This window comes from Balearica regulorum, chromosome 2 (assembly GCF_011004875.1).
Source record: "Balearica regulorum gibbericeps isolate bBalReg1 chromosome 2, bBalReg1.pri, whole genome shotgun sequence".
NCBI classification, from domain to species: domain Eukaryota; kingdom Metazoa; phylum Chordata; class Aves; order Gruiformes; family Gruidae; genus Balearica; species Balearica regulorum.
The window spans coordinates 163,383,599-163,408,099 of NC_046185.1; the positions used below are offsets into that span (position 1 = coordinate 163,383,599).

The 24,501-nt window shown below is 42.0% G+C and overlaps 1 protein-coding gene across 4 annotated transcripts in view; it reads right to left on the bottom strand.

Annotated features, from left to right (window-relative positions):
- The window catches only part of CRHR2 (corticotropin releasing hormone receptor 2), a 162,322-nt gene that overhangs the window by 53,060 nt on the left and 84,761 nt on the right, over positions 1–24,501 (bottom strand). For 3 of the 4 annotated variants that reach the window (XM_075746798.1, XM_075746795.1, XM_075746797.1), the window contains 2 exons: positions 20,962–21,047; positions 14,856–14,962 (listed from right to left, as the gene is read on the bottom strand). In XM_075746798.1, the coding sequence (XP_075602913.1) occupies positions 14,856–14,962; positions 20,962–21,047 (193 nt within the window). The remainder of the gene's footprint in view (positions 1–14,855; positions 14,963–20,961; positions 21,048–24,501) is intronic. The other variant, XM_075746799.1, reaches the window with a different exon arrangement.

Below are 24,501 nucleotides of genomic sequence, written 5' to 3' on the forward strand. Positions count from 1 at the left end.
ACAACAATTTGTCTTGCTAACATGAGGAGCTCCCTTTGACAAGAATCTATTCAAGCAAGTGAAATCAGATTTACTGGAAAGACTCAAATATTCAAATGGACATTTCATCCTTGGCTATCATTTTTGCTCCCCTCCACTCCATCCCATCAACTCTATTATAATGTCAACTAGAATTGATAAGCTCCTGAACAACCAGGCTGCGCTGGAGTCCGTTGCATTGTTCACAGAAGGAGATTTGTGCTGGAGTGGCAAAAGTGGAATAGTTTACATTTGGTTAGTCTCTTGACCAGGCTCGCCTGTGTGAAGTTCAAAGTTTTCAGAGCCATTAATGCAATAGGAAAGCATGGTTTTCATGGACAGCCTGGTTTTCGGTCCTGGGCTTAGTTGGCTGTACCAAGCTTTCTTAAACAAGGTAGAGCTGCACATTCGCCTTCACCGAGAAATATTTGTGTCTGCTTTTAGTCCTTCGCCAGCCCCTATTCAGATGCAATGTAACATGTAAGCACAATGTGAAAATATGAGCTACAATAAGTTGAGGCACAGTGTCATAAAACAAAAGAGTGGAGCGTCTTAAATAGTGCTTGCTGCTGAAAATGGCTCCAGGAGGCAGCCAGTGTGGTGATGCTGATGCCAGCAACCAAAGTATCACTGAAGCTAGACAGAAAGTAACTCATCACAGATTCAGTCATCTAAGATGACATCATTTGTCTTCTCATTCTTTGTGAAATGGTAAAGGAAGGCAAGTGCCAAGTTGCAGTTTTGCAGTTACGGAGTCTTTGATTAAATATTTTCTCAGCTAAACGCAAAACACTCCAGTTATTAAAATCACTTCCACCCAGCTCAAACAGGCAGTGCATTTCCTGGGTTAGGATTCTGCATTTGCCGTATCGGTCTCCCTGCTTGCAAAGGAAGCTGTCAAATAGCGTGGGACAAACACAGAAAGTGGTGTTCTCAAACCTGCTCAACTGTAACTGACTCCAGCTCATCCCAGCGACAGCAAAAAGAGAAGGCACAATCCAATAACCAACTCTGCTGTTTCCTCAGGTCTTTTGCATGATAAACAAGCCAGTCTTCTTAATAACAAACAGTATTTTGCTATCATAAAACACTTATTGCACTTTTTCTAGGACTTGATTAGTCAGTCATAGGGACAGAAGCAATTTTGTTATGTCCTTCAGCTTCACAAATCTCTGAAAGATTTCACAGCAATCCAGCAAAAAAACCAAATAGAAGACCTCCCACATATGACATACTGCAACTTACAGAAATACACTCAGAGATATAACCCTAAGTCAATGTTAAAATAGCTTCTGAGTTTAACAACTCAGGCTCCAGGTATTTGGTTTTGAGAGGCTCAGTGACTCATGACTGGAGTCAATTTGGAAAGCAAATTCTCCGGCTGCTCAGACCCGTTCACAAAACCCAAAAGCGCTGCTGTCAGTGTAACCTGTGCTACCAGGGGACGTCAGAGACATGTCTCACTTTGAAAATTTCAATTCTAACAAAAGGCCAAGGTTCACAGTTAGACTTTCAAAGAAACCAGGTTACCAACACCTACTGCTTTCATGCTGAACCCCAGGAACCCATCTGGCTCTGGACAGGCTTTGAAACATGCTAGTAGGGTTTCTTCTCCGTTGATCGTTCTGCACATAAATGTCCAGCGGCTGCTGTTCATCTAAATGTTTTATTCACTCTCCCTTCAAGTTAAGGATTAGCAGATTAAAGAAGGAGTTTGAAACACTGCTTCTAGGGGGAGAGGGAGGCAGGGGACTAGAAACTGAGGAAATTCAGGTCAAACTGTAAAGTTACTGGCATGAAATTAATTGCTTTTGAGAACTCTAACAACAAAACAGATCCACACACTTGCCACCTGAATGTATTTCTTGAAAAAGACAAGACAAACGAGTGGAAAAAAAAAAATCCTTTCTGCATGCCTCTATTTAAATGTAGTTTGATCATCCCATATACTGGAACATCACTAAATCTGGCTGGAAGAAACCTTATTCCCACAAGACTTACAGCAGAACATCGGACTGGCCGCAGAGGCAAATAGGATAAGACAAATAGTTGAATTTTGGTTCAGTTCATAAAAAGAGATTCTCCCTCCAGTAGAATCCTTGTCATCAGAACCACATGCTCTTCTGTGTCTTTGCCCTCCTTACTATTTCTCGGTGCATACTGTTTTGCATTCTTTGCCCATCAGACTGCATCTAGCCCTGGGCTTTTGTTTGGATTGCAAGACGCTTGGGACAGAGGCAAACTTCTAGTGATGTCTGTTCAGGATCCAGAGCAAGCGGGTCTGCTCTGTGATGGGAACTCCCAGGCTCTACAGACAATTATGATCAAAATTCTCCTTGTTTTCAAAAAGCCACATGTGCTGAGGGAAGATGTGTTCCTGTTGTAAAATTTAGTAAAGTATAAATGTGTCCATCAGCTGGAATTTACCAAAATGAAGCCTGAAATCTTGTCAAATAATGCTTTGGACATGAAACAGGGACAGTTGGCTCCCATGTCCCACTACCTGTAGCAAAAGCCATACTTTGGGTACCAGCAACATCGTATCGTGGCCCCGCTCCCTTTCTGAGACACTCTGTGTGTGGCACGGATGGTAAGTAGATGCTTTCACCAGCTTCATGTCTTTGGGGCTAACAGAGCAATGAAGAAGAGGCTGTAGAGCAGGCGCTTTGCTTTTCTGGCTGCGGTCTCTCCCCAGTCACATTCCCCACCACATTGCTGCCTTGGCAAAGCAGCACAAACAGGTGAGGGGCAGGATTTGCTTTTGTGATGTCTGGGCCACTACTCTGCTGGTGTTAATGTCAGTGAGGGTTTTACTGGAAACACCAGTATAGTCAGGCTGAGAAACATGTGTCTGAAAGTGCCGCAGAGTTTCGCAGTGGCTCAGGCAGTGATGTAACCCCAGGCACAGAACGGTTTTAACCTTTTCCCTTTTCTTCTTTTTCCTTTTCCTATTCTTTTAGTAAGAGTCCCAACTGGAGACTCAGAGTTTGTTTTTGTTTGTACAGAGCCCAGAGCACATGGTTTCTGTTTGTTTCTGTCTCCTAACTACTACTAGCACAGAAATCACAGTGGCAGTAATGCAATTCATAGCTAAGGGCAGGAAAAGCTTGAGAAATAACTGTGTTGGGTTCATACTGGGAGAAACAGCAGGGTTAATGTAGAGCATGGAGGCTGCGGGGCACGGCAGTGGAGGACTGCAGCTAAGTCAACCGATGTAAGGAGGGAAAGATCTCTTGCCAGTCATCTGAGAAAGCTGCTGTCATTTACAGGCACTGATGGTGAATGTTATTATCGTAATTTAGTGTGGTTAAAGCATCTAAAGGGATACTGACTAAGATGAGAGTCCCCTCATTTCAGGCGCTATTCAGATGAGATTGTTCTGCTGGGCTCAGGAGCTTACCCTGTGCGTCAAGTTTATCTGTGTAGCCAGACTGGAGTCTGAGGTGGACAGTGCATGAAGGACATGTCCCAGATTGGGCAGCAAAGCTAGTTAGTAAGAGGAGACCTGCAGCCCAGCTAGTGCTTGGTGAAAGGACAAACCCAACCTTGTGATACTCACTCATCTCAAAGCCTGAGGAAGAAACTTCCAATACTCATAAGGGTAATTTGTCCTCAAGAGGTCTTTTCCTGGCTCTTGGTAGATGGAAGCTAGCTTAAATTTATAAGCCTTAATTTAACTTTTAAACATCAATAACTCCTGTTATTAATGAAAATGACCCGTCCCCTTTAGAAAACTTGTTAAACAGCCATAACAGTCTTCTGTGACAATGAGCTCCACAGTTCCCTTCTCCCTGATTAACTACTGCCTTCACTCTCTGGAGTGAAAAAATAAGCAAGTCTGCTCCAGAAACAGCAACCACTGCCCTCACAGGCAGCACTGAAAAGGAATTCACATCACATTGTAAATGGCAGGAGGTGGAATGTGAAACACATTGAGCCGTATTATAAGTTTGTGAATTGAGCTTTCCTAGTTACAGTGATGGGCATGAATGCATTCCCTCACAACTCAGAAGCTAAGAAATTTGAGGAGTAGGGAGATACCACAATTTGGAGAATGTGGCAGTGACATCAGGAAAATGACAGACATCAGGGAGCTACCTTCTTAAGAAGGCAAACAGTCATATGAGAGGGGAGAAATGGGAGATGAAAGGACGGTGCTAAACTGCTGCTTCAGACACAACTACAGCATCGCTAGGAAGAAATTGTGAGTTACAGAGCCATTTAAAGTCCCCTAGCCTAAAAGATCAGATGATGGAAGGTTTCATTTAAAGTCCCCTAGCCTAAAAGATCAGATGATGGAAGGTTTCATATTCATCTTTGTGTCACATAACATTCCATTTGTTTTACAACCGTTGATGTGGATTGAAAGGGTGCACGTGTAGCCCAGCTTCCAAGAAGAGCAGCACAAGTCACCATCCCAGAGAGCCTGAAGGTTGGCACATCACAAGACACCATGGACTGAAGCTACGGGCTTCCATTAAAGAGTGTTTTCCTGTATTTGCTTCCTGCCCTGATCCTTTTCAGACAAAAAGTGTCAGTCAAGACTTTGGCTGGACTCTTCTGCTAACTCTTCCCTGGTGCGTGGGTCCAAGGGTGGAAGAAATAAGAAAAGAGGTTGTAGCAATTAAGTCAGAACAGATTTAAAGATTGAGGCCATAACATAAAGACATAAAAACTTCCATATTCAGTCAGACCAATGAGCCGTGTAGGCTGTGACTCAGTCCCCAGTGGTGATCAGTAAAAGACAGTTTGGGAAACAGGGGAGGCAGACTATTGTTCCTTGTTCTTACCTCCTTGCTTCTGGTAATCAGATGTTTTCAGATATTCCTGATTCAGAGACCACATGTAATCACATTAAATCACCCCGCTGGTGGCCCCAACGCCTCACAGGAGTCACTGGACTCCTTTTGTGGTTTATGTGCACTGGGGACATGGCTTATTTTACTAACGTGGTGGAATGAAGAGCTCATGAGCTGTTATTCATGGTAAGCTATGTTTGTCTATGTTGGTTCTTCTTTGCTTGCCTGTCCCCTCCCAAGGGCTGGATGAGGAGGCATCTCCTCACAACTGCATTCACTCCTGTCCTTTGGGAATTGCAGGGAGGAGGGATAGAAAGAGCCTGGAACTGGACAGCAGGAAACTGCCAGTCCCGTGGGCTGTGGGAGCAAGCTGGGAGGAGTGGTTGGTAGCGTATCATCTCCAACACGTACTCCTGAAGTAGCACAGTTCAAGCAGCAATTTCACTTCTGGCTGTGCCTGACAGCAGATTTTGGGCCTGAAATATCCCCCTGAAATACAGCAAGTAATATCAGACAGGCACATGCAAGCGGGGTATGTTATACTGAGTGAAGGAGTAGGCAGAAGGAAAAGGATTTCCTTGAAAAGGAGAGTGAAGGACTTACAGTTTCTGACTTGGAGGGAGAAAAGACACTGCCACTGGAAGCATTTTGGTTCTGTAAGTGAAAGGGTTTATTGGCTCCTCATGATTTCTTAAGAACCAGTGCTTGGCCTGCTACTGAGTGATCTCCAGATGACTGCTTCTGGCAAGGCAAGAGTTTCCGCGGCGGAAACAGGGGTCCTGCTGCTGTGCCACGGCTCCTGCTGGTTTGGGCAGAGGTGTCTTCATGTCAGCAGGTAGGACTTTTTGCCAGGAGCTATCGTTCAGAGTACAGCCACTTGCCTCAAGGCTAATGATGTGAGGCTTTGGATAGAAGAGCGTAGCAAGAGACAGCATATTTTCATGGAAGACTGAGTACCTTGGTTGACATTTACAGGAATTTGGGGATAATGGTATAGGAAAATGTGTGTGTTCCAGTGAGTCGGGAGTCCCAGAGTATGTCTCTGGTTGTACTGGCCAAAACCAGGTAAGATGATCTGGGAGGACATGCCTCCCACTCGCTGCACACTGAGAACCCCACAAAAGCATTAGCTTCAGCTCTGCAGCAGGTTAGGCACAAAGAAGCAATTAAGGTGAAAGCAAACATACTTCTCTTTGGCTTTCCTAATTAGTAAATCAAAAGCCAGGTATATGGTGGGAAATTACACATAATGATCTCTTTATTTGATTAGAGAACAGATCATGTTTCAAGCCCAAATGTCATTCCTTGACTCAGTATCGTACCATCGGCATTCTGAACTGCTTGGTGCGCGGGGTGTCATAACTGGGCTTCCACACTAGGAAAAATAGCAGTAAATGAAAAAAAAAAAAACCAAACAAAATTCTCCAGCAGTTGACTGCAGCCTGTCAGAGATGGGCAGAAAGTTTCTAATTGTTGGTAGAGAAAGCACACTCTGCTAATTATTTCCATCAAATGACCTTAATTGTATGGTTGGATACAGAAAGTAGAGAATTAGAAAATCCATTCTTTTGACTTGTGAAATGTTGAGATCTGAAAAGGCAGAAAATCTAATCAGGTCTTTCTGTACAGGTGGCCTTGCTGGTTCAGAAATGGAGATCTATAAAGGAGTTCTAAAATAGCACTGGTAAAACTCAAAGTAGCCTTTCTGTTGATTCATGGGGTTTTTTCCCACTCTATCCATACAGTGCTATTTTTCCTCTGGGATGTGCAGAGCTACTATTTTTTGATTCAAAGCATGACACAAACAATTAACATTAGCAATCATAATAATGTGCCAGCATGGTGGAAAGCTAGCTGAATTAGTTGAATCATCTGCATGGAAATAATTGCAAATGATAACTTTAATAAAGCTTGGAAACCTATTAAGTCATGTAGTATTCCATTAATAATGATGTTCAATTAAGACCAAAGTCTGTCTGAAAACAGTTGGCAGGAGAAATCTGAGAGCACTTTGCTGGAGTGCTTCCCATTCCACAACTGTTGAACAAGCAGGAAGGAGAATCATGGACAATACTTAAAAAAAATATTTTTCCCCTTTAGTTTTTTCTAGGGCAGGCACAGCTGATGGACAAGCCATAAATGGCACGGAGTGGGAAGAACACTCAACAGCAAGTTATTTCCCAGGCTCTGTGCCTGTCATGGCCTATTTGCTTTCATCCACATGGAGGCCTCCCCTGAGGTCCTCATGGTTCCCCCTGCGTCCTCATGTTCAATCACTGCATATATTCTGGTACTAATGCTTACAGATGGGAAAAGCAGCTGGAGAGGTTGGCAGGGAAAATGAGTTTCCTGGTGGCAGTTGCCTGGGGGAATATAAATATTCTCACAGGAAATGCAAGGGGCAGTTGCAAGGGAAGAATGGAAGCCTGGAAGCGAGTAACAGCTTTATTACGAGGACAGGGGGGAAATGCTCAGGTGAAGAGAAGCAGCAGCTTCCATTAGTGTTTAGGATGCGCACAGACTCTAAAAATAAACCCATTGTGGAACCATCTGCGCTCCACTAAGCCTCTTCCAAAGCTTCTTTCTCCTGCCTTCAAGCCAACGTTTAATCACAGGACACAGGGCATTCAGACACAAAGGCTTAAAGCACTGGTGTTCCTCGGGTTGGAAGGGTGCGGCCAACACAACGCTGAACAGGACCACAGGCAGGACAGCCCCAGGGCAGGACCACACTGACTGTGTTCACTCACTGTCAGTGTTTGTGCCCGGCACTGTCTGGCTGTGTCGCATGGTGAACAGGGGTCAAAAATGTCCTTCTGCAAACTACGCGTGAGCGTGCTGACAATGAGCAGCATGGATAACTGTAGGATGCTACATCAGCCTGTGCTTTGTTCCAAGTCAGTGTACAAAGAGACATGCTGCCCCTGAGAACTACGTGGTTAGATATGGGCTAAACGAAACCCAGTCACTAGATACTCCGGTCTATAAATATGGCTCCAATCTTGACTGTGCAATCAGCTCTTCCACTGGAGAAAATTCCTCTGTTATTTTCACAGGAATGACAAAGTCAGATACAGATGACTTCATTTAGTACAGCATGTGCTTGTGGTTTAGCTGTTTGAAAAAAAACATTTAGGAATTTGCTCTAATTTGCTTTGCTAAATGGAGGTCAGATGTCAGCCATTTTTTGAACCAAACAGGAAACGGGGCTGTAAAGCATCTTTTTAGCAGAAGCTACCTTGCAGCTCAGGCTTTAGCACCCCGTAACAAATCAGCTTTAGACTAGCAGGGGCACAGTATATGGCTACAGCCCTCTAGGGTTTACCTAAGACATTGCCCTGTTAACACAGGTTGTAGTTATCAGTCCTGACTGTGGAAGGGTGAATGTTTTCTGTGAAGATCCATTCAGCTGGATCACACAAATTAGAGTTAGGAATTCAGAAGCCAGACACTGAGAGCTGATAGTGGTTGATCTGGCTTACAGCTACTGTTTGGGAAATGTAAGAGTGCACAGCATGTCCTCATTCATAATCCCCTTGTGGGATTATACAGAAAAAGAAAAAAATCTGAAAGAAAATTAATTTAAATGACCAGCTAGAATGGGAATTCAAGGGTTGTGGTTTTTTGCTTTTAATACAATTATACAATTAGGAATGTTTATTAAATTATCTACCTTTGCAGATACTGTGTGGATAAACCAAGGAGGAAAGTCTGAGGCACTGATACTGCTGCTCACACTCTCTTTGCCCTCTTTTCCACCAAAACATGGTGCGAAATAATTTCATTATTTTTGAATATTTGGCCAGGAATTTAGGAAAGACGATATAGGATCATTCAGAGCCTGCTCCTTCCAAATATTCATTCCCGTGCTCGGTCTAAATTCGTTAGCTTCATTGTGCTCACTGTGCGTGCGGAAATGTTTCCTCCCCCAGGAAGCTGCTGTTTCCATAACCGGCAGGGGCAGCCCACATGCTACAGGAGCGTACATGCCCTGTTTAGGGGTGACACAAATCAGGGATTTTCCACCTCTTGTGTTTTACTTAACAAAGTAATGTGAAGCAGCAGTATTCATCTTTTGGATCTTTCTTTTAGAAAGCAGAGAAGGTGGCTGGGTGCCGAACAACTATAGTGGAGTTAGTGAGGGATGCAGATGTGCAGTTCCTTGGATGAAAACTGAAATGGAACCATTTAGTAGTTGAATACCTGCAGATGCTTTTTTAGTGGGTAACAACATCTTGGGTAGAAAACATCTCTGATTCTCCTTCCCAGAGATGACTCAGGATATGTTCTTTTTTGAAGTAAATTGCACTCCTGAGCATGACTCATATCTAAACTGTAAGGACCAAACTTTACTTCCTTCCTTCGTCTGAAACCTTGGAAAAGTTGCAAGGCTTGCTCCACTGTTGCAAAAACCATTCTATCATTATCAAAAGGAGAACAGAGCACAGACAAGTTTTAGCTAGTCAGTCAACATAGATCTAATCTTGCACAGAGCAGTTCTATTACCAGAATTTAAACAAGTTAGCATCCCTCTCCAAAACCACTGCCTCATGGCTAAAATCTTGGCAATGACAGAAATATACCACTAGGAACAGATTTCAAGCACAGGATAGGAAGTGGCCTCCTAATTCTCCAAAGTGCACCCAGGTCAAGAAAGTCATTGAGTAGAAGTCCTTCATAAATTTCTGAAACTCTGGTTTAACTCCAAGTTAAATTTTTCTTCCATTACATTGGTTGGACCCCTCTGCTCTGTGGGTTGGAAATCATCCTTTAATATCCACTCACAAGTCTATCTGTAGAGCTCCTATACCCATCTCTTCTTGCACTGTCATTGTCCTTGATTGTAAGCAGCTCTTCAGTTTCTAATGTTTATCGAACACTGATGTATTTATAGGCAGCAATAATACTCCTTGCCAGCCTTCATACTGCTAGGCTACAATACCATTATTTCAGATGCAGCTTATGAAACCTTCCACATTTTAAGAATATAGCTCCCTGGGCACACTTTTAATTACTGGTATTATTCCAGGATTTCAGGAGGGCTTTGCTCTCCTCTTTAGGTTTTGCGCTAGGTCAGCTCTATACAAAGAGTCTATAGAACAAGTCATACAGATACGAGATAAGAGGGAGGTGAGTAAAGGCAGTGGGAAGCAAAGACATTGGCCTAAGGTTAATCGATAGGAAATATGTTTCTGTCCTTTATCGTTTGTGACATGAGACACTTCACATGGTTGCAGGCAGTACAGGCACTTCAGATGTTTCGTATTCGAGGAAGACCACCTCATTGCATATGTGCTTATTTACAGAGCTCCATTGTTTTCATTCCTGCCTTGCTTTGAGAACTTTACTGTGGACCATTACAGGGTGAGACAGAGTGCTGTCTCCAAACCAACAGCCAGTGCATCCACTGAACACATGCTCTGCAATTACCGGTATTTTTGATGAAGTTTAAAAAATGCTATGTGCCTGAATCACTATTTAAGGCTCTGCTATTCTAAGTGGCAGATGGAACAGACTGAACTAGGCTTGGTGGAAAGCCAGGAGATGAAGGGGAGAATGGAGCACTGACACGAACTCGTGAATTCAGTCATGGTACTTGCTCTTTTTCCCTGTGCTCCTCAACAGAAAAGTACATATGGGAGGACTGTGCCTTAGATCTGGAGTCTGCTCTCCTCTAATCACATCAGATACCACATGACTTTTAAGTGCAAACGAGTACTAATTGTGCAGATCACCTACCCACTTGATATATTCTCAGTATCCAGGCTCTGATAGGTGTCAGATCACTTTGCTCCATGAAACCTGCTCTGTACGGATGCTCCACATTTCTTCTAAGAGGTTTCTACAAATCATTTAATCAAACTCTTCCATTCTTACTAAGAGGTCTGCAGTAGCAGTCTCACCAACTGCATGCCAGACTGAAGATCAAGAGGCAGCTCAAAGGGGCTCAGAACAGGGGAGGATAAGGGAAAGTAGGTCTTCCGCTCCTAAATACTGCAAGATGGTTGGGGGGGAAAGATTAAAAAAATGACTATATGTTATTTCAAGAAAAAAATGTTTCAGACTTTTGGGAGAAAAAAAAAATGTGAGATATAGGAAATCTGGCTTTAATCATGAGAAAGAAAGGGGACACTGCCTCAGGACTGTGAGAAAAAAAATCAGATGTTTTAAGGGGAAAATAGAAAGAGGTAAATTTAGTGGCAACATGAAGGCAAAGTCTCCCTCAAAACCTCAATTTGCTTTCATTACCACCATACTAGTGACAAAAGATGTAATGCCAATGTTTGTGGGTTTGGGTTTTTTTACAGCTGCCTTTATCCAGCACCCTGCACAGAAGGACATGTCATTTTTAATCTTCAGCCTATCTTCCTTGCAGCACCATCCTTCTTTATTGGATTTAAACCTCAGCACAGACTTAGATGCTTCCCAGAATAAATACCGGTCTTCCCGTACTTCTTCTTCAGTCACTACTGCACAAATAAAACATCTTCTGATTGAATCCAGCCAGGTCACTGCTGGCCATTGCCAGCGCATTGTTTAATAGCAAGTCCGGAGATTTACAAAGGACAACTATTCCACCTCAGAGGCTGGTATAACAGCACACTAACAAGGAAAAAGCCAGGACAAAGCACTTTGGGTTTCTGCATTATCAGCAACAGTAAAGGAAAAATACGATTCAAAAGAAGTGTTTTAATCCTTTTGCTTTTTTTTTTTTTTTTTTTTTTTTTTCCTTCAGCTTGATTAGTATTGCTGATAGCAGGATTCCTCCTATGGAAAACTTCTGCTTTACTACTGTGAGAATGTGATTATGTGGGATGATGAGAGGAATGGCCTGTGAGGGATGGATCAAACCTTTACTGTTAATGAGAACACACAGACTATGAGATTCACAGCAGTGCGGATACATTTAACAATGCCCTGTGAAGCGCCCTGAGCAAATCTCTCCATATCCTGCACTGGAGATCAATGCGGCTCTACAACACATTTGGTTTATGCACAAATTCCTCATTTTTCCTTCTCAGCATATTTCTTTTTGTTTGTGTGCTTTTGCATTGTAAAGACAGCATGGCTCTTATGCTTTTAAGACCACCTACATTTAGACCTTGAGGAACCATCCTTGACTCAGATCTTTAGGGGCTATCTCAATGACTCACTGTCATTCAGTCAGCATGCCAACCAAAATCAAGTCCTCTCTCATAAGTCGGGCTTCAATTTTTGTTATTTAGGTGCTAAATTAAATGTTTTCTAGCTTATTTTTATTGCACAGCCAAGAAAGAACAATTGGTTCATATGTGACAGAACTGAAGAAACCAAGGCTGGAATAGGTCTTTGCAGTAAAAGGGAGTTCCTGGCTAAGTTCTCCTCCTTCCTCAGTTATGTTGGGGTCTCCTGGCAACACAAACACAGATGGCAGATGATTTCATTACTTGCTGCTACATCTCAGCTTTCCGATCCTCAAAATATCTTTTGGTATATGGTTCCTTAGAGTTTAGGACAGTAGAACATTTCTACTGGTGTTGAGGGTGGCTTGTGAATGGAGGACAGAGAGTTGCATAAGGAACTAAGACAAGTACTGAGGACAAGATGTCATAGGACTGATGTGGAAGAATAGGGACTAGATCCAGTTCTTTCCCCTTCCCGCTTCAGCACAACTGAGGACTAAGCTTCCCATCAATGCAGCAGCTACTCAGGCTGGGGCAGCAACAGTAATGGTGAAGCTCATCTCCAAAAGCAGAACACCCATCTCACTAGCTGATCATCAAAGCAATACTCTTTGCCACGCCAACCAAGTATTTAACCGCTCTTAAAACTTCCTGTGTGAGAGATCCCACAGCCTTCCTAGCAGTTATGTTCCAATAGAGCAGGTGTGCTCCAGTCTCTTCCTTCAGACAGGACTGCCTTTGGGACTCCACCTGCACTGATGAAGCAGGTGATAGGTGAGAAGCATAAAAATGTGGAGCAGTTGTAGAACTTGAGCCTTGCTGGAGGCAAGTTCCTCCTCTATCTTCACTCTCAGCAGGCACTTATGGAGCAAGATAGATGGGTGGAGTTGGGCAGAAATAAGGAACTGATAGATTTCTACGTCAACCCAAGATGTGGGAATATCAGATCTAGCCTTCAGGGTCTTCTATTGTTTTCTTAGCCAGGAATTATCTAAGTTTTCTCATTTCACCCAAATAATAGATGCCTTCTTCCATCCAAACTAAAACAGGTAAAAAAGCCCCAAATAATAGGACTCAATTATGAAAACTGATTTGCTCTTGGGACACTTTGAAGAAGTAAGCGTGATGAAGATGTACATAACCTAGAATTTGTGTAGGGGAACTCTGTAATGCAACATGAATCTGGACTGCCTTCACTGGAGCATCTTTAGAACTTCTGAAAACAGATGTCAGACACTGAGGTAGCTCATGCTGGTTAATGCTGGCTGGACACTAGATTTTTTTTTTTTCATGATATAACAGGAATTTGAAAAGATGGGCTATCTTAATTCACAGCAGGTACAAGGAAGTACTTAATTGCTGCAGTCATTTTTAATGCTGAAGCTGACTGCAAAATTTAAATCTTAAAGTCAAAGTTTAAATACCAGAAGTACAATTTAAAAGAGATCAGCTGGGTCACTTCTGTGTTAGAAGCTGGATACATGTATACTGTATTATCTAATGGTTTTTGTGTTATTTACTCAAGCATTTGTAAAAGATTCAGCATCGAAGCAGGGAATATAGTGACAATGAATAATTTGCATTCTTTCTTCAGTGTAAATTAATTCAGGTCTCCAAGCACTGTGAGAATTAGCATTATATGCACAGTAAAAGGGTTGAAATGGAAGTTTAAACTGATGCACCATAAATGTTATCACTGAATGTTTTTCAGCCTTTTTTTTTCCTTCCCATTAGCATAGATTATTCTGTTTATCGATGCTGAGGTGAAAGAAGATTCCTGTTGTTAATAAGAAAGACCCTTTTGTTAGGAATGCTCAAGAGGAAGACTGAGCATAAGACTTTGTAGGGATGTTCCACCCTAGGAAAGCAGTAATTCTTTCACTTGGGTCACTGTCAATCATCCTGTTGTAATCCTGGGTGGGGTGGTTCTCCACCTATTTCTCCTCTGCTACTAGTGTAAGATTTTTCTCAAGGATTATCATTGCATGGCACTTAGTGCAGTTGGTTCTAAGTTCAGGTTGAACGTTCCTAGACATGATAGCACAAATAGTACAGAAATACCAGTCAGGTAATCTAAGAAATAATGCAGAAATATCCAACCAAGCCACTCCTATTAAAATATATTCCTGTGACTCAGGCTGTGTACATACAACACATATGATGACTGATGCACATTTACCTATTACTTTCCACCACGTTCCCTTCCCTCCTGCCCTTACTCTTCTCCCTGTAGCTCCAACTCTTCTTCACAGACTTTCTTTCACTGATATGTCCGCTTGACCTGTCAAACTCCCTTCTGTACCACCAAACTGGGGAAGGGAAGTGTTTCTATTAAGTTCCATTGATTTGCATTCATCATTTCCTGAACACTGGTGCGGATAAAGCTCCTCTAAAGATGTTTCCCTTAAGAAAACTTCTAAGTTCTTTAATGGAAGAAAAATTGAAATTAACCCAAAGCAAAATGGAAAGATTTCATTCTGTCTCCTTTGGTCTAGATGTGGGCATTATCTGTCAGGGAATACAAAATGCCTTATAAAAAAAGAAAACTTGCCCCTAAAACTTGCAAGTGGACACACTCAAATCCCAGCTTCCCTTAATGAAGCACTCTGTGCTTACTGATTTTTTTGCTGCATCAGTAAATCATATACAGTTCCCTTCCTGCATACAAATAGACTTCAGGTCCTACGCATGGAGGCCACCATTACAGCTCATCCAATGCATCACTCAATGAAACCACGTACATGCTTGAGAGTGTAAAAGCCATGACCATTTTTCAAGACCATACGTGACCTGGGCAGTATTATTAGAGGGCTTGAATAACCCGGTAAGTGACACACACCCAACCAAGTTAGAAGCATGCAAACAGATTACTCACCTCAAGCACAAGAAAAGCATAAAGGCAACTATAAGGGCCCCTACTGATATACAGTGCCCCAGGTAGTTTATGATGAGAGCAATCTTGTAATGGAGCGCATACTTCCTCTGGAGGTAAAGAGATAACATGATTAAATCAGCATGACTCTCTAAGCACTGACATTAAGGAACAGTTAATCAGTTTAGGAAACAGTAATTACTTTTCTTGACTTTAAAATGATATAATAGCCCCAGGGCTGATGCCTATGTATAAGCCAAACATGCTGCCCAGGCACAGAAGTACAGGCTTGGTTTCATTTCAGTTTGGGATTTGTCCACAGTTTCTTACAAATCTCAGAAAAATGTTATTTCCCCCCCTTTTTTTTCTGCAATTTCCTCAGGATTTCTTATTTTCATTATTATGCTATTTTAAAAATTTGTTGGTTTAGGTTGACAAAGCTACCAAAGACACATCTTTTCACAGTTTCAAAAGTTATAAAACATTATTTTGTTAGGAAACTGCATGGTCTTAATGAGCTAGGTTATGCTAAATTCCTACTCAAATGGTTTGTTTTTCGTACAAAAATGAATCAGTTGTCAGTAAGAATAAATAATAAGCCCTTTCAATACAGGCAGATTTTTCTCCGAGGCACATTCTTTGCAAGATACGATCCTTATCTTTCAAATTCAGAATAGAACCAATGAGACTGAAAGAGCTGGAATCTGGTGGTGTCCTTTCAGTGTTGAGAGAGCTTGACAAACCAGAGATCTTGTTGTTTTTTAGCAGCAGCCCAAGTATGTGGTGAAATTTAATGTATGTGTCTATTTCCTAGGATGCTGGGGAGATTATTGGTAGGTTCTTGATCCTGTAAACAAAAAATTAAGTACAAAAGTGCTCCCACCTAAATCAGTGAATTTAGTGATGTGACCAAAATTTGACCTTGAAGTAATTGGAACATTCTTTATTGGTGGGCTGCTGCTGGCTTCCGAGAAAAGAGAAGCATCTCCTCTCTTTGCCTGATGGATAGGAAGAAGTAGAAAAACACTATTCAGATAAATACTGAAGCTGGTTAAAAACTGTCAGAGCTCTGCTACTTAAAGAATAAATCCTGCTGGAAAAAAGATACATATTTATTTATTTGTTTGTTTTGGCATTTGTTTCTTTTCAGGTAAAGCAGATCTTTCCCCACTTTGGGATGTTTTCCTCCTCCAGAAGAACGAGACCTTTGAAAACCAACCACCTAAATTTCTACCCTTATGATAAAAATATAAAAGTAAAAATCCTTCAAATGGCATCAGTTTTCTAATTTTGGTTGAACTTTCTTTGTTTCATTTTTTCCTAATAATTTTCCTTAACATTTTATTCCGGTCAAAGGAATTTGTCAGTGAATGAATGTTTGGATGAAACTACAACCAGCAGCTGTAGTTAATCTGTTCCATTGTTTTGTGAAGATAGCATCTTCCATCACTTTGCCAGACACCGAGCAAGCACTCTTGGAATCATTTTCATGATGAAACCTGCCTATATCTTCAGCACACGGAATAATGTGCTGTTTCGGGACAGAACTCAACCATGTAAGGTATTTTTAAGTCAATTATAAAATCCCCCAAAATAAACTTCCCCATGCACATGCCCATTTACTGAATAGCCTTGAGGAGAAAAGAAAAAAAAAAAAAAGCAAAAACCAAACCAAATCTACAAGATCTGAATTCCACACTAAGTGTTATTTATTCTTAAGTCACAGAGACACCTAAAGGGGAAGAAAACACACTTGACTCGATGTGCCGACCTGAAATGCAATGTCGTACTCTTCAGCTAGCGCCTTGGCAAACTGCCTTGCTTATTTACTTTCCTGCTTTATTCACAGAATCACAGAGTATCTCAAGTTGGAAGGGACCCATAAGGATCATCGAGTCCAACTCCCTGCCTCTCACAGGACTACCTAAAACTAAACCATATGACTAAGAGCATCGTCCAGAATTGCTCATGTAGTGCTAGAAATCTTCCAGAAGATCACAATGTTTCTCCCAGGCCAAGGATCCTGCTCTTTGAATCTGACCTTTCAGCTCCCTCCTTTGGCTCCTAACCACTGTTTCAACTTCACTCAAATTCTAAGAAGGTATAATTCAAAATACAAGAAAGTTATTTGGAAAAAAATACAATTAAGCTCCTCTCTAACACAGAGATGCTGGAAGAAAACCAGGCATGACTTATTTTTTCTGTTGCTGACATTAACAAGTGTCAGTGATTCCTGAAGGCAAGTTCAAATATCATAGAAACAAGAACTGCCTCAGTGCCTATGAAAAACTAAGATGACAGGGTGGCAAGATCACTTTCCACCAGCCTACATGCAATCTGCATCTCTGGTAGAATTGGCGACAACACCTTCAGGGCTGAAAAACACGTGCCCAGAATCAGTCATGTGTTGGCCAAAGCTCAGTTCATGTAAAATACTTGCGTAACTCTTTTCTGTCTCACCCTCTTGGGGACTGATACATTTAAAACTGTAACAACTTTCTACTGCTGCCCAATATTCCTCTGCTTACAGGAAGATGTTTCACTTCATTAAAATGAAGATTTAAATCCTATTCAGGCTTGGGAGGAGAGAGGAAAGAAAATCGGTCTGTTAGCCTTGCTCTCCAGACCACAGCAAGTCACATCACTGGAGTCTTCTTCCGTGCCGTGCATTATGCACGACAATCATGTTACATCAGAGTTATCTTCCAGCCAGCTTCTACCAGGTAAACTGAGGAAGCACAGCCTCACGTCTTTACTTGCACCAGCTTTGCAAATCGAAGGCACTCTGGGCTCCCTGCAGCCAAACTTCAGGCTAATGACAGAATCATTCTGTCTAGAGGACTTTTTCCTTTGCTTTAGCTAGGACATGACTGCTAACCTGTCCAAACCAAATCAGCTAATGATTTGAACTAGTAACCACCTAATGACAGTACTCTTAGCTCTCCAGATGGCAAAGATCCTTCTCCCTCTAACAGAACTTCCTGAGAAGTCCTGACAGTGTTTACAGCACATGTCTTCCCGCGAGGCTCTGCACTCCATTCCCAGTTCAGTTGCTTTAGATTTCTTCCTGTTGTCAGGATGATCTCACCACCAGTGCAGTTTAAAGACACCATATCTCCTCTCCAAAGACTTTCAGAAGCAACCGCAAAGTATCTTTGTCATCCAAGATGCCTCTGGGTTCACTGCTTTCCTGTTCTGAGCCAGCTGGAAGCTGGGTAGCTGAGGCTTAATGTGACCGTGCTCCTAAGCAGGATACATTAACTTAAGCTCAGTGTGGTGCTAACTCAGCTACACAGCTTGAAGCCACCTCAAAACATTAGCAGAATCAAATTCATATCCAGCTGTCATAGGCCACATAGACGAGACCAAAGTTCCTAATTTATAGCTCTTTTTGGAGGCTAAGATGTATTTTTTGCTGCCTGAGACTCTCATTTGTCTTCTGACAAGAGCACAGATTTGTGCCAGATCCAGCAAAGGTCCCTTTGACACAGGAGGTTGTAGGCTGAATAGAAGCTTTCCATTTGTCACATATTACACCATCAAACAGTCAGTTGGATCAAAATGACTTCTGTACCTGATTCCTGTGCCTGGAGAAGCAGCTGATTGTTCAGAGGATGGGATTCAGTCTGACGTTAGGACATCTACACCTGGGTATATCTACCCAACATCTGAACCAGTATCTGAAGCAAGGTCTAGAAACACACAGGCATCTAGTGCCCCTTGAGGTGCACTCAGGAGACTCTGTGCTTCCTAGTTGGTCCTGGTGACTGACCTCCCATTGCCGCTGCTGAAGGACACAGGTACTCCAGAAAGCCCGTGTCACACCTGTCAGACGCATGGAGACACACCGGGGCATTTTAAACTGCGCTGGGTAACTACATGCGGGCAACTAGATCCCAGCCAAAGCGGGAATCTAAGAGCAAAGCAGTCTCAGAGCAGTTTTATCAGCTCTTGACCACAAGTAAAGCAATGATGTATTAATACAATCCAGTGAATGTGTATTACAGGAGCTTGTGTCCCCTAAGACTGACCCACAGCTGAAAAACCCTACAATTTCCCTTGCTACATTACCAACATTGTCATAAAACATATAGCACCGGACATGGGGTTGATCTTGAAAAGTCCTGTTCCTGCCCCATGTATCAATCACTGCATTTGAAGTCAAACCATGTAATTCTTTAGCACTCTGGCTGTGAGTGGCCAAGCTTGAATGCAGTGTTGTTTTCTGTATTAAAAATAAGCACGAAACGCAGGGCATACCTCCTGGCTGATGCTTAGAATCTGCTAGGATCAGTCAATAAATAACAATAGACCCACATGTGTGCTTGCATCTCACCTTTAATCAAAATGGAGGATTATGGAAATCTGTGGGGATTTTTCTTTTTTTTTTTTTTTTAGATCACAAAGCAACCCAACTATTCATCTGTAACACTGAGCATTATGTAGAGATTTCAAAAATATTCACAAATATTAATATTTGCAAAGCTTGTAGCAAATCTTTAAAGATCTAATAAATGAGTTTTTAAGCTTTTGCAAACAAGGGTGGGGGAACACCTGCATTTTCATCTGTTTAAGGAACATGCTATTTAAGAAGTTTTAAGCTATCACCATAGCTGCAAAGTTTTTAAAAGCAAAAACAGAGTAAAGGAAATAATCCTGTCCTCTAGTCACAACACTTCTCCAGCCTCTTCAAATAAAACTCCTCTGTATTTGCTTGTGCAGAGAGAGCAATTGTTCAAGCCATGCAGACAAACTCATAAAGAGCGTCATTAAAATACAGCAGCATTTTCCTGAGCTGGTACACAACTCAGACTGGGGTTACTGGGGTGGTGTCAACTTAATCAGCTTATATTGCCATGGGAGCCCCTCCACTGTGCTAGACCACCTTGAACGTGTATCAGTCCCTCTGGAAGGCACTCACGTACTGATACATTTTTTCTTACTTTCTAGAAGCCTCTAGCAAATGGAGGTGTGGGGGGGGTGGGTTACTACCAAATTACCTAGCCAGTGGGCAACAGCAGGCACTCCTCGGCAGCTGGCGCGTAGTTATCTGCTTTCTGATTCACTTGTCAAAGCTCCCACTCGGCAACAACATGGATCTTACAGGATGGATGCTGGGCCACAGCCAAAGCATATCACGACTGTTTTGGGTATAGTACTAGTCCAGATAGTTGCCAAGTACTAAATCCAGATTAGGTCTGCAAGCAGCCCTCAGCAGGTGAGACCTCCTCCTCCTCCTCTTCATTCGCAACTGGCATGGCACAACTCCAATGACAGAATGAGTGGAGTGAACCCCAAAACGTAAACAGACCTGAGCTGCTGGGCCTCACCCTGGTTCTTAGAGGGAAAAGTCACCCCTGGCAGAGAGACAGCACAAAGGCTTGTGTCCCACCATAGCACTCAAAACAGGAGGAAGAGAAAGAGAACATGGCATGAAAGGCTTGAAGGTTTAAACTATGTGAGGATGAATGTCTATGATGCCTCCAAGAAAAGCTGAGACTTTGACAAGAAAAGGACTTTGCATAATTGCTTGCAGCCTTTCTGAAGGAGCTTAACCCTATAGACTAATTTCATTCTGTAAACTCCTATATAATATACGACCGGCTCAATCTATTAAAGACAGCTGGGCCTTGAGTCTGCTTTTTACGTATTTTTCTGTTGCTGCCCAGTTACGTATTTGCTGAAGGAAAAATGATATTGAGATCTGGAAAGGCGAGTTGTTGATGAGACCTCAGAACTGATAGGTACACGGTGGAATCAGCTGGTGAAAGCTTATTTTTCAGTGCCAAAGAAGCTTTTGGTCTTATTGTTGTTATTACTAACATTTACTGTAGCAGCTGTAGGCTCTGAACAAAGCTAGGAAGGATCTGCATAAACATACATCATCAGGGACAGAGTGTAATAAAGCACTCTTTTTTAAAAACCATATGAGTAGGGGATATGCAGAAAGGATAAGTGATTTGCCTGAATTCACAGGGAGGATTTATTGTAGAGACAGAAATGGAATCCGTCTCAGAAGTCCCAAATTAGTTTGTTAACCTTAAGCTTAGCTTTGCATTCATGTATGCAGAGAAATGTCATTGAGAAGAATGAAGGGAAAAATACAGACCTTGTCATCCAGAATAGGCTCGCACTGAGAGTAGTTTATCTTGGAAGCCCATGTTCCATTGCCCAGGCATTCTCTGTAGGCATTTCCTGGTATAGACCAAAATAAAAGAGAGATGAGCACTCCATGCTGGACTTTAAACAGCCTGGCAAATTTACAGATTTAAGAAAAGGTTACAGAACAGATTATTCACAAGGCAGATCAACTTATCCCACCTCTGTGAGGAGTAGAACAGCCTGCTGAGGAGGGAAGAGGAGAAATAAAGGACATAAGCACATCTAGAGACAATAAATATCTAAAGATACTTATTGATAAAGTTTTCTTACAGCATACGGGTTCAGAATACAGCAAAGGTATGAGAAGAACGTTGTAAGAGAAAGCTTGTTAGTATAGTCTTTTAAAAGGCAGTTAAGTGATGTATTCAGTAATGGACAGAGAAGTTTAGGTCTTTAGTTCTCCATCTAGGAGAATGGTATGTGTATGGTAAACTTATTGCCCTAGTCCCCTGCCATTTATCCCACTGTAAACTAGATGAAACATTCCCAGAGATACTGATTTTCTAGAGTCTTCCCATGCAACAACATTATTGGTAAAACTTCTGCAAAGGACCTGAAAAAGGAGCAAGATAACCACATCTCCAGCCTGGGGCAGACAGGCTGGGGAGGCCACACAAGAATGTCTTGGAACAGATTTCATAAATGCGTACATCTATATTAAGATGTGTTCACCCATCCTCTGTGAAAAGAAACCGCTTCTGATCTTTTTCCAATTGCCAGTTCTCCCAGAATGTAAGTGAAAATCATGAATTACTTTACTGAAGCAGAGAGATTTCATGTCCAATTGCAATGTCACCCGGAGGAGCTCTGGGAACTGCATGTAGTAATACTGGAGGCGAAGAGGTGAGTTCCATTTCTGGCAAGAACTCCTCTTCATCCCAGGGAACTCGGAGAGAAAACTATGCAGTTTTGCTGTACAAACTACCTTCCTCCACCCATCAAAAGCACATCCAATACCAAGCAACAGGTTTTTTCCATGCTTATTTTGAACTGTGTCTTAGAAACAAGAGAATTAAAATAAAACAGGAAATTCAGAAAGATCCCCAAAGGACACATACAGACAACTTCCTAATGAACTCTTCATGATGTTGTTGCTGCCCTTTACCCAGTTTCTTCCTGGGCCTTTGCCATGGTCATTCAGTGCTAGTTCAGCACCCAGCCATCAGGAAAATAAGAGAAATGTCAGATAAAAGCATCAGATTAAATGTTTTTAAAAGTGCTGTTGACAACAGCCATTGAAAAAGGTAGAAAGACTTTTGAAAAGGTGCTTTTCCTACAGAGCAGGAAAGCCCACATGGAAAGCAACAAGGAACAGTTCACCTGGATGCTACAGATTACACCACATCCATACAGATCACTGAATTTCATATTGCACTTTTTGACTGTTTCTTCTTGGAGTGACAAAAAAACACAAAAAAAATGGTGACATTTGGGTCAACTACAGAAACTTGTGCTAAAGGTTAAGGACCTCAGTTTCCATTTCTGTCACTAGTTTACAGACAAATTCACACACTTCCCTCTCTTTCTTGCTGGAGAATCAGGTATAGACTGCCATTTTCTGTGCAAATTTTTGTGCAATTTTCCCCTGAAGGCTAAACAGGTGATCAGACTTCTTTCCTTGCTGTTCTGTTTATTATCATTCAGCATCCCAAACTGAATGTGTCTTGGGGCATCTTTTACCCCCTTAATCTGAGATCAGGTCTGAGTGGGATTCAGGTGGTTGGATCCGAGTTATATCCTTGAAAGCCCTTGTATTTGTCCCCTCCCTTAGGCCAGTGCTGAAGCTCTCCGTACAGAATGGTTGCTGATTTTGAGTCTCTGTAGCAAACATCTGACTCTCAACACATTGAGTGGGAAGCTTTGGTGCTTAGTCAGATGCTGAATCCCACTTCCAGGATAGTGCTCATATGAAACCCTCGTTTTATTTGTTCTGACTTTTCCTTTCCCTTGCCATATCTTTCCAGCTGAGATGTGCAGACCACAAACACAAGCAATACTGTGAGACACTTAGAACATATAACTGGGGCTACATAAGTACCTGAGAGAGAAAGGTGTATTTGAATCAAGTAATTATTTATGCATGTAAAAGGAAAACCACTCTTCTTTTTCCTGATTTTCCTCTAGATGAGAAATCAACAGAAAACACAAATAGTTTGAAGTTGGGTGAAAGAGAGGGGAGTGTCAAAACTAGGGAAAGAAGACTCATTTGACCCCAAAGCTCCTTTCAAAGATTTTTCTTAGTTGAAAAGGAAAGCAAATACTAGGAGTGCTCCCCCTGTCCACACTAACTTCTTCCTCTGCTCTTCTCATTGTTATTTCCATTTAGTACAGAAACAGAAGTGAAACGTGTACATGACTGCCTGAAAATGACCTGGTGGGACCGTGGCAGAGCATGAAACACCTCAAACCATGTATTCTACCTTATCAGGCCACGAGGCCGCTGTCTCCTATACTACATCTTCTCTGCTCATTATAACCTTCTTTTCAGAAGGATAAATGCGTGCCTCGTGTTTCTTGTCCAAAAGAAGTATGAGAGAACAGATCATGATCACCAAAGCAAGATCAAATGTAATGATGTCATTCATTTCCACTTCCATTTTGATGTGTAACCCCTCCACTTAGAATATCAGGAGCCGTAAAATGTGCCTCTGACTTCTCCTTCAGCGCAAATGCAGGAATCCTATACAACACCCACATCAAAGCAGTTCTTTGGGAAATGGTCATCTTGGTTTATGAGCTGTCACACCAAATCTCTTACATGGTGAGTACCTAGTCAAGAGGAGGATAAAATCAAACTCTGAATTTCTCTAGTCCAGAATCTCCTCCAGGATCAGCCACTTCTCAGAAACAAATGCAACAAATAGATCTGACTTCTGGGAATGTCTAATTCCAAACTCTAGTAAGTAATTTATACTCTAAAGCAAACGTCTTTCTTCTTTTTTAGTTCCAGATGCTTTATATCATTAGTTCTAATAGCCACATGGAAACAAGTTTCCAGTCATACTGAATGTATTTTCATATATCTTATTTTCATAACATAACATAATACAGATCTTTACCCAGTGATTTAAAGGAGAAACATCTGATTTAGAGAGTGAGGTAATATTCGAGATTAAGAGCCTCACTGCAGGCATCTGGAAGAAGCAGCTCTTGTTCACGCACAGACGAATCCCATGGCACATAGTGAGTCAGCCTAGCATTTCTTGGGGACACTGGGCCAGTTGGATCTGCACGGGACAGAGGCTCATTGCATTCACAGTCAGTCACATCTGGCATGTGCTGAACTGCCTGTGTGTGCTTGTATATCTCTGGACAGAAGACCCCGGATAAAATAATGGCAACTTCAAATAACCATCTTAGTCTTTTTCATAGCAGCAAACAGCTGCTTCATAGCACCCCTATGTACTGTCAAAAACAGCACAGAGAAGATGAAGAAATAACAGACACTGGACTCAGCGACAGGCTGAGTCACTGGGATGTGCAGAGT